At 38.4% G+C, this 11,164-nt stretch overlaps 1 protein-coding gene across 2 annotated transcripts in view; it reads left to right on the forward strand.

Annotated features, from left to right (window-relative positions):
* SUSD1 (sushi domain containing 1) overlaps window positions 1-10,111 on the forward strand; it is a 40,267-nt gene extending 30,156 nt beyond the window's left edge. Inside the window, exons 10-15 of one of the 2 annotated variants that reach the window (XM_032212472.1) lie at window positions 965-1,151; window positions 2,780-2,873; window positions 4,306-4,564; window positions 5,890-5,929; window positions 8,312-8,405; window positions 9,483-10,111. In XM_032212472.1, coding sequence (XP_032068363.1) covers window positions 965-1,151; window positions 2,780-2,873; window positions 4,306-4,564; window positions 5,890-5,929; window positions 8,312-8,405; window positions 9,483-9,504 — 696 coding nt within the window. In that variant the 3' untranslated portion in view covers window positions 9,505-10,111. Of the gene's footprint in view, window positions 1-964; window positions 1,152-2,779; window positions 2,927-4,305; window positions 4,565-5,889; window positions 5,930-8,311; window positions 8,406-9,482 lie in introns of those variants that run through there. The other variant, XM_032212473.1, reaches the window with a different exon arrangement.
* The last annotated feature ends 1,053 nt before the right edge of the window (window positions 10,112-11,164 follow it).

The following is an 11,164-nucleotide window of genomic DNA, read 5'->3' on the forward strand; positions in this document are numbered from 1 at the left end:
ATCGCGACGTTGGCTCCTCCCTCAGTTCTAATCACAAGTATTCTTGTGTCTGTTATGAAAAAGTGTTATGTTATGCCTCTTCTCTTCTTAGATTGTAATAAACTGTATCAAAATTTGAATAGGCCTGTAAGGTATAAAGCAGGTGCTCTTCAGATGTTGCAGAACTACATATCCAAATAGCAACAGCTAGCTTTAATAAACCTAAGGAACAAGGCAATCTATCTCTTGATGTACAAACATGTGAAGTGGGGGTGGAGTGGACTTCCTGGTCCTGGTGAATGGTTTGCAGATGCAGCTTTTAAATTACCGTACTCATGCATGCATACCATGGACTGTGAAGTCAATCTCTTTCTTTACCTTTTCCTCTCTGCCTGGTGGACTGCTCTTGTCAGAAGTCTGGAAAAATCACTTTCAAGTGTTTTGAAATAAGGCTCAGGGCATGGATTATTTATCATCAAGAGCCAGGGTGGTGCAGTAGTTAGAATGCAGTATTGCAGGCTAACTCTGCCTGCTGCCAGGAGTTTTATCCTGACCGGTTAAAGGTTGACTCAGCCTTCCATTCTTTCGAGGTCAATAAAATGAGGACCCAGACGGTTGGGGGCAATATGTTGACTCTGTAAACCACTTAGAGAGGGCTGTAAAGAACCGTAAAGTGGTATATAAGTCTAAGTGTTATTGCTATCTAGTTTGGCATCCCCCCACCCCTCATTACTGTATACATTTAACCCAGCTTTCCTCAGTCCATAACTTCCAGATCATTTGGAATGATCCTTGTTGGCTGGGAATTGTAGTTCCAATTCACCAGGAAGCATCAGGTTAGAGAAAGCTTCTTTCCCATCATACCTTTTTTCTCTCAGATTAGACATTATTTTCAGTACATGTATATTTAGACTGTCCATTAGTGTCATACACACAGCATAATTCACAGTGTCAGATGTGTTTAATTATGCATTTCTTGTTACAGATTCACCTAGTGGGCCTACGCTGGTATCAGAAGGAATTCAGTCATGAAATGATTCTTAATTTTACCACAGATTCTTGGAATCCAGAATTGTGCCTCAATTTATCTTCAGGCAGCAATTACACTGTAAACATCTCCACTGCTGACCTAAATCATAGTGTCCTCATCAATTTGAGCATCCCATTAGCAGGTAGTGCCTTGATTTACAATTTTTCTTCTTTTTTCTTATTCCAAGGTTGTTCCTTCAGTATGAGAATCTATCACAGCTGAAGATACTTTACATTCTCCAGAGCTCCAGTTTCCATGTTTGATTAAATAATTTTATATACAGTCATTTTCAATATTTCTGCAGAAATCAGACCTAAAATATGACTTGTTCCCCTCATGAGTCATACTTTATAAGAAGCAAGGTAGCAGATCTTTAAAAGTTAATAACAGTGTGGGTTTATTGTTAAACTGTCCTTCCTTCAGTGGCTCTTCATTCCTTATTAATGAGTATGTTTCCCACACAGAAACTGCCTGGGCACCCTTGTGAAGAGGACCCATTGTTCTGAATGTTTTTTTCCCCAGGAAATAGGAAATAATTACCCGTTTCCAGCAAAAAAACCCAATGTGGATTGTGGTCACATGATCATGGGATGCTGCAAACAATTGTAAATATGGGCTGGTTATCAAGCACCCCAAATATAATTATGTGACTGTGGGGAGAACAGCCATTGGAACTTTAAAACTAGGCCATAAGTAGCTCTGCGGCGGTCGGTTGTGACTTCAAATGGTTGCTAAGACACCAGTCATAAGTTAAGGACTCCCTGCACTGTGTCTAACCATACAGCAGTTTTCCCCAAACTGAAGTTCTCCAGGTCTATTGGACTTCTCCTTCCAGAATTCCTATCCAAAATTATAGAAATTGAATTTGAAAATGTCTGGAAGACCACCACAGCTTAGGCAAACTGCTAGTGATTCAAGAAGAGTTCAGATTGGTCCAGAGGTGGAACAGAGCATTCCAGAGTTTTGTGCAATATTTCATTTTTGAATCAGTGAGTTTTACCCATCCCTATCATATATCAGGTACTGAAAACAAGTAAAAATTAAAATAATATTCCCCCAGGTCACTGGGAAACTCTTCAAGTCCCATCTGGAATCTTACTGAATCCATCAGGTATATTGAATCCTTTCTAGAGTGCACTAAGGATTAATGTTAATCCTGTTAATGTGTAACAGAATTAATGGTGGTCAGTAGTTTATTTGTAGGACAAGGACCAAATAATGATAACATGCATACTGGCAGCATTTTATGCACAAAAAAGGTATATAAAATTTTACTGACTGCTGTGTCCCAATGACAATGTACTGTTAAATATAATTTACATCTGTTTGGGTTTTTTTTAAGCTTTGGAACAATGAGAAAACTTCTGGTCAAAGAGAAATATTCATCATTTTCCCCTTCACATAGAGTTTAAGAGTTGAGTTTTGGGCCCTGTATGAGGAGATGGTCATTTTTGGAAAATAGACAGTAGTTGCCAACAGTGCTGGCAGGTTACGCTTTTTCAGCCAAGGTATTTTTTTTACAAAAAAGTCTTAAGAAAGTTTTTGGTGTAGACTAATCTCATTTTTATAAACCAGGCTGCATTTTCTGTTAAACATTATTTTTGTTCTGTTTTATTGTTGCCAGTTCTGATATGATTTGATTTTGCTGCTTGCATGTTGTTTTGGATTCCTAATAAAAAAGGGTGTGATTTTTTTTAAAAGAATGAATAAATAAATGCTGAATGAATACATTAAAAATGTTACAATAATAACTGCCTATTTCTTTTTTAGATCCACCATCACCACAAGTAGAATTCATGTCAACACAACACTTTATACCATTATTGAGCTTTCTGAAAGCTGAAGGAAAAAATGGTCCAATCAGGTCTCTGGCTTTTACGCTACATATTTCAGACACCCAAGAACGCTTACTTCCATGTAATTGTTTTGTTTTTTAACGTTACTTGCTCTGATTATTTTGTTTCCTCTCCTTTCAAATATCACTGTTGTTCAAAGCAATAGTACAAGTAGTCCTTGACTTATACCATTCATTTAGTGATCTTTTGAAATTATAATGGCACTGAAAAAAAGGGACATGACCAGAGGTAGTATTAGCAGGTTCTGACCACTTCTGGAGAACTGGTAGCGGAAATTTTGAGTAGTTTGGAGAACCGGTAAATACCACCTCTGACTGTCCCCGCCCCCATCTATTCTCTGCCTCCCGAGACCCAGCTGATCGGGAGGAAATGGGGATTTTGCAGTAACCTTCCCCTAGTGTGGGGAGAGAATGGAAATTGCACAGTATCCTTCCCCTGCCATGCCCATGCCACGCCCACCAAGCCTGCAATGTCATGCCCACCAAGCCACGCCTACAGAACCAGTAGTAAAAAAAATTGAATCCCATCACTGCTTATGACTGGTTTTCACACTTACAACCATTGCAGCATTCCTATGGTTACATGATCAAAATTAGACGCTTGGCAACAGGCATATATTTTTGGCAGCTGCACTGTCCCAGCGTCTTGTCATCACCATTTGTAACCCTCCCAGCCAGCTTCTGACAAGCAAATGGGGACAGCTAGATTCACTTAACATTAACATTTCAGTGATCTACCTAACAACGGTGGCAAAAAAGATCATAAAATGGGACAAAACTCACCTAACTTAGCAATGGAAATTTTGGGCTCAATTGTGGCCATAAGTCGAGGGCTACCTGTATATGGGAAATATGGATTTGTTCCTCTTGCATATGGATTGCAGTTTAACATCCCAAAGTGCTTACTAGATCATTTTGGTTAGTTCATTCAGTTGACTCTTGAGCTTTGTTCAGAGGCAGGTAGGAACTTTCACCATTTCACCCTATTCAGAAACATTGGTTCTGGGAGGTTTTTGAAGATAAGGAGTAGTGACAATTATTTAATTTGCATTAAGGAATCTGTTCATTTTGGAAAGGAAAAACATCCTAACAGTGAGAACAATTAACCAGTGGAACAGCTTCCCTTCAGAAATTGTAGGCACTCCATCACTGGAGGCTTTCAAGAAGAGACTGGACAGCCACTTGTCTGGAATAGGGTCTCCTGCTTAAGCAGGGGGTTGGACTAGAAGACCTCCAAGGTCCCTTTCAGCTCTGTTCTGATTGATTATTGTCTCTTGTGGCCAAGGCCCTGCAAATAAGGTAGGTCATAGGTACAAAAATCATTTAATATTGGCCACCTGAGCAACTGACACTGAAAGCAGCATCAGGCTAGGTCGCAAAGTTCAATAGCAGTAAAAATAGTTCTTCGGGTGACTTGATGTTTTTATCTTCTGATTTCTAGTTCTTACCAAGTGATTGTCATTCCTGGGATTCCGCTCTGCAACTTTAATTGCTACTCCTTGACCAACCACTCCTACTTCACCAAAGGTTCAGAATCTGGTGGCTACGTGACAGCTGAGTTCTCAGCCAAGAGCATCCCTGAGAACAGGTTGACCTTTGTTCTCGGAGACCGACTATATTATGGAGGATTTTATAATGCTCCCTTGAAACCAAGAAAAGCGTATTGCATTGTACTTAGGACTGTCAGCAAGTGGAATTGGGTATGAAGACTCTTAAAATTCTTCCCATTTTTTTTTTTGCTCCTTTTATATTTGCATTTCCACAGATTGCTAGGCAGCTTACAAAAGAGAAGTTGGCAATGAAATGAATTGAAAACAAAGGCTTTTTAACATGACCATGCCAAAAAGAATATAATAGTATTTAGAAGAATGCAAAACAATCAAAACTATTTACGAAAGAATGTAAAAAGGTGTTTACCTGCCTCTTTTAAGATCAAGAGAAATTTCAGTTAAATTGAAGTGATATTAGCTCAGGCAGCACTGGTAATAAACTCCATTTGCAAGGTCATGATAACTTCAGACAATCACTAAATGAGGCAGTTGGTAAGTGAAGTGAATTTTTTTTTAAAAAAATCAATAATTAGAGCATGACCACCAAATGGATCACCAATCAAACCTTCAATCCCAGGATCCTTAAGAGTCAGAATATATTTACTGTCAGGGATATGTGGGAACAAGGGCAGGATCATGCTTCTCCCCCATTTGATAAGACCTCTCCCCTGCCCCCCAAAGTCAAGTTCAGATGATACTAAATTGACCTGTTAGTCAACTCAATATTGATATATTGGGATGTTATGTTGACCCCTTTCTATTATTTCTCTGTTTTGATTTTTTTTTTAAAAGTACAGAAGCCCAGGACAGGAAATGTGATGTGACCTGTTTTAAGATTCCAGATGGAGGTAGTCTGTGATCAAGTACAATTGTTTCCAAGGTTATTTTATAGAGAGAAAAAAAGAAACTGAGTATTCAATACATTTATGATGATATAGGTAGTCTTCACTTACCAACTGCCTCATTCAGTGACCATTTGAAGTTAGGATGGCATTGCAAAAGTAGGTTTATAACCTGTCATCATAGTGCTCCTGTGATTGCCATTTGGGCATTTTGTAACTTGTCACAGTTTCTTGCAGTAACATGATCATAGTTTGAGTATTTTGTGATTGGCACATTTTTATGATGGTCTCAGCATCCTGCGGTCAGGTGAAACTAAGGATCAGATCAATTCTAATTTTCATTTTAATGAATATGCATGAAAAATGAATATGTAAAATAGCATTTTAATGCTTTGCATATTATGGCGGAGTGCCATGCAAAAATATAGAAATTATGTGAAATACATACAAATATTTTTTTCAAAAAAGTTTTAAATTTAAGTTGTGAGACTGAGTAGAGAAATGTAAGATGTTATATAAGAAAGTGAGGAGCACCCACATTCTAAAATTGAAAGATCTCCACATCCTTATGAGGATTAAGAGTTTTTTATGTATTGAGAAAAAAATATATATTACATGTCTTTTTTCCCTCAGATGAGAACGCAGTCCTGTGTAATATGGGCCCATATTAGAGGTACGTTTTCTACTGATAAAATAGTACTGGGTTGTTGAGGCAGGGAGACAAAATGATAGGGCGGGGGGGGAAGAAACTTGTCCAAGGATACACACAAGAGCAATTCACACAGGAACAGATCTTTACGAAATATTTTTTTCTTCTAAATTGTCAAGTGAAGCATTATTAATAACAGTTTATTACCACCCCCACACTGCTGTAAATCTAGATTTAGGAGATAGACACATTAACATCAATAACACCATTACAAATTTCTAAACAAGTTACATTCATATGATTTGATGCTGGTAAAACTCCTCCAGAAGCTGCAGAATATGGAGCATTTTCAGGAGATAGATTAGACAGAGGGCAAGTTTATGTATTGCTCGGCCTAATTCAAAAATCTTTTCAAGCAAATTACGAGAGAAAAAGAGAGAAAGGTGTCATCTTTCTACCCTCATCTTTGCTTGCTTCAGCCCCATTGAACATTGACATTCAATGAAACCAGTTCTTTGCATTAAATGCTGAAAGGCTTGCGCAGGAAGCTAGTTAGCATTGGCTCAAATGCCTTTTGTGCCATGCGTCAGGTGTTACACACATCCCAGGTTCAGTCTGTGGTTGCTCAGTCACGCAGTCACAATCTGTTGAGGCATACAGAATCTGTAAACCTTCCCATTCACCTTTCTACCTGGGTTTTCCAGATAGATGTAGCTAGAGTAGACAAGACACACAGCCTGGGTCAACAGCTGGGAGATAATTAGGAACACATGCAAATCACTAACCCCACAATTGATAGAAAAGCTACGAGTGGTGCAAAGAGCCATGAGAAGATACATGCTTGGCATTACAAGACAAGACAGAAAGACCTGCACATGGATTAGAGAACAAACGAATATCAAGACAGTAAAAGAATTGAAATGGAAATGGGCTGGTCACATAGCAAGAACTGATGGCTGGTGAACCAAGGCAGTCATAGAATGGATCCCACTTTGATGAAAAGCATCCACGAAAGAGACCTAAAAGAAGATGGATCAACGACATCAGCAAGTATTGCAGGGACCCAATTTGCAAAAGAAAGCTCAGGATCGTATGGGTTGGACACACACGGAAGAGGTCTTCATACTTCAGTGGATAGACGCTGGCTAAAATTAAAATCACTTTCAACTGAACACTAAGGCCTAGGTCTATGCAACACATTAAAAGAAAATGCTGTTTGCTAATTTTAAGTCCAGTCAACAGAAATCTATACTGAAAACCAGTTCCCTCATCCTCTAGGGAAGTGATGTCAAACCTTTTTATCGTTGCGTGCTGAAAATGCACCTACGCGTGCGCCCACACCCATAATGCAATGTGTCTGTGACACCCCCCTGCATGCACACACACCTCCGCGCATGCACCCCCGTGCCCTGTTTGGGGCCTAGCAGGCCTCCTTGCAGTCTCCTGGGACCAAAAATGGGCCATGGAGGGGAACGCAACCCCCCCGTGCTCCCCCCAACCCCAACACATGTGCATGTGTCTCCTTATGCCCCCCACACCCTGCACGTGCAGCAGAGACCACGAAAATCAGCCGGCTGGTGGGAGGCGCACACCCATGTGTGCTGCACCTAAGCTGGGAAATGGTTCGTGTGCCCGCAGAGAAGGCTGCATATGCCATAGGTTTGCAGCTCTAGGGTTTCCTCTCAATGTATTAAATATAGACCATGATATGTCCCATTTAATTGTAGGAGAAGAGCTATGTTAGCCTGTGGTGTCGCAAAATTAGGAGTCTGATGGCACCTTTTCCAACTAACAAATGTTATTAAAAGGCATAGCTCTCTTTGTCGGATGCAGCCGAGTGGCTCAACTGATGTAAGATTGAAATTGCAATGAGGATGAAATTGTCAGTGGGCAAATGTTTTGTGGATTGCTCGAATATCTTTTCTTTAAGGAGGACAGTTTGCACAAGTTGTAATTTGATGGTGGTTAAAAATCCTGAACTTCCTTTGCTTATCTCTTGATGAACTTTCCTGTCCCCCGGAAACAGTTCAGGTTTTCGACTCACTGTTGTTTTTAATTTGTTTTTGGAGGTAATGGCATCTAATAATCTTTGTACGTAAGAGATAGCCTTCACGTCAGAACAAGGAGCCTCTCAATTTAGTTTTGCCACCAACTTTGATATTCTTCCCATTTTTAATAACGACTAAAGGTTACACGCCGTACTGATGATGGTTTTTTGCTTGTACTTGAATTGTACAGCTTGTTCAGTGCAAATTGCAGATCAGAGAGGAGATTTCTGGCAATTCCCACTGCAAAGCATGGGAAAACAATAGTGTCTATGTGTATCTCAAATGGTTACAGACCTTTGCTAAATTCCTTTATTACATGTTACATGGCAAATGTTGTTTTATTTTTTCTTTCTTTCAGATATATCATTTCCAGTACAGCACTTGACTATTGTTATTTTAAGCTCAGTTGCTGCTATCAGTACCATCTTTTTATTATTACTCTGCCTAGCATGGTAGGTAACGTTAAGTGACCTATATGTTATTTAAGCTCAAAGATCAGTTATTCCTTTCACAATGAATTCAAGATAAGCAATAAGCTGGAGATAAAGAGATAGATAGATAGATAGATAGATAGATAGATAGATAGAGAACTTTACAGTGCTTTACAGCCTCTCTAAGAGGTTTACGGAGTCAGCATAATTGCCCCCCACCCCAACAATCTGGGTCCTCATTTTACTGACTTTACTGACGAACGTGGAAGGCTGAGTCAAGCTTGAGCCATTCAGGATCGAACTGCTGCAGTCAGTACAGTTAGGCTGCAATACTGCATGCTAGTAACTGCACCAGTGCAACTATACATAGACATTAGACAGCACTATGAGAATTAGGAGTACATCACATTGATGGCGCAAGGGAAAATCCTATTCCTGTTGTTTTGGAATGCAGTGCCATCCCGAGGGGAGGAGTTGAAACAGTTTATGTCCAGGATGTGAGGGGTCCATAGATATTGTCTCAGTTCTCCTTTTGCAATATATAGCATATGTATGATATACAATATATGCAATATACTATCTACCTCGTCTGTCTATCTGTCTATCAGTCTGTCTACCTACCTATCTACCTACCTACCTATCCATCTCTATGTCTATGATCTATCTATCGAATCTATATTAAATGACTACTATGAAGAGCGATATAAAATTAGCTGTAAACATTTAGCTATTAATTTTTCTAGTGTATTATAAAAGTATATATTCATGTAGAACTCTTTTAAAAGGATCTGCCTTTATGTTTTACTTTTCAAAATTATTATTTGTGTGAATCTTGTAAAATATTATCACTGGAAACATTATATTCTGCTGTTTAATAAGGGATTCAGACAGATCATATATTTGTCAGCCAAACCAACATACCAAATGTTGCTGCTGAGAAAACTAAGCTGCTCAAAATATCTGAGTGGCTACATTTGCATTTGACTATTGACTGATTTTGTAACTGTCTTATTTTCTGTATTTCTTTGTTTCAACTGGTTTAACTGGGCTTAACGTTTTTCATTCTTTCTCCAATGTTTCTCCGACTCCTCTCTGCAGCAGCACATTCAACTCCAGCTGAACCGCCAAGAAAATGTTTTTTTTTTTGATAGACTGGATATTTATCAACTGCTATCAATACTGCCCAAGAAAGCAATGCATGGTTCTGCAAATGCTTTTGTCTAATAGATACAACTCCTGATCATTTGGAAGAGAATAAAAACAAGACATAGAAATACAGAGCTATCCTTCAGTGCTCAAGAGGTGGAAACCCCTTGTGCAAAATATCATCTGTCTTCTCTCGTTTAAAAATAGGTTTTCATACCTTGTTTTCTTCATGTAATTTTCAATCTTGAAGCTTGTTATGTTTGTTAACACACATACACATTTTACATCCAGAGCGTGTGTGTCTTCTGTTTCAGTTCATGTTAAGACATTGAATTTATTTTTGTATGGGGAGTTACTAAATATTTTTAAATAAGAATCTTTAGTAACTCTTTAAAAATAGAACATTTATATTAGAGGGCCAAGTTAAAACCAGAAATACGCATTTCTGAAAATGAGTTAAAGCTGAATTTGTTTTCCTTTGAAAGTAAGAGGACTTTTCCCTTTATTTCAATAATATCTATCCTTACTTTTGTAATTTGGATCCACTCATTAGGTGTACATTTCTACTGCGTTGTTTAATGGGACTAGGCTAAAAATATGTGGGGTTTAAAAAAAACCATTCTCATAACTTTCAGAAAATTTTACTACTTTCATAATTTGCAAAAAAGCTAAATTTGGTGAAATTTTCATTTCTCGAGAACTTTACAGTATTTTGTAGCCTCCCACAGTTCCCACATTGCACTTCAAATTATCTTGAATATCTTTCAAAGTTTTTTTTAAAGATTAGAAGCATGGGTAGAAAGCAAGAAGAAATGGTATTCATTTTAAGACTTATGATTATTAGCTTTCAAGGATTACGGAAGGCAGTGTTGACATTGGAGAGATTAGACTCACGTCTTCAACCCTCTGGATGTCCTGGAGATTTAATCCATCCATTTTAAAGCTTTAAGTGAAAAATGTAAAACTTACATTAATTTTCTCTTTAAATTGAAAATGCTAAAACTCCCCTATCAAAAATTCTATTTTGCTATTCAGTTGACATTCTTGGACATTCTGTTGCCTTGGGCTGTAACTTGCTAATTCCTGGTATTCCATGATCTGCAAAGAAAAAAAAACACCATTACATTTTCCGTTCAAAAGTGAAATTGTTTCCAAAAGAAAAGAAAACAAAAAAGCAACCAAAAGAATTTTCCAAGCAAAATACAATACAATACAATACAATAGCAGAGTTGGAAGAGACCTTGGAGATTTCTAGTCCAACCCCCTGCCTAGGCAGGAAACCCTATACCATTTCAGACAAATGGCTATCCAACATCTTCTTAAAGACTTCCAGTGTTGCGGCATTAACAACTTCTGGAGGCAAGGCGTTCCACTCATTAATTGTTTTAACTGTCAGGAAATTTCTCCTCAGTTCTAAGTTGCTTCTCTCCTTGATTAGTTTCCACCCATTGCTTCTTGTTCTACCCTCAGGTGCCTTGGAGAATAGTTTGACTCCTTCTTCTTTGTGGCAACCCCTGAGATATTGGAACACTGCTATCATGTTTCCCCTAGCCTTTCTTTTCATTAAACTAGACATACCCAGTTCCTGCAACCGTTCTTCATATGTTTTAGTCTCCTGTCGCCTAATCATCTTT

Source organism: Thamnophis elegans, chromosome 3 (genome assembly GCF_009769535.1).
Source record: "Thamnophis elegans isolate rThaEle1 chromosome 3, rThaEle1.pri, whole genome shotgun sequence".
Lineage (NCBI taxonomy): Eukaryota > Metazoa > Chordata > Lepidosauria > Squamata > Colubridae > Thamnophis > Thamnophis elegans.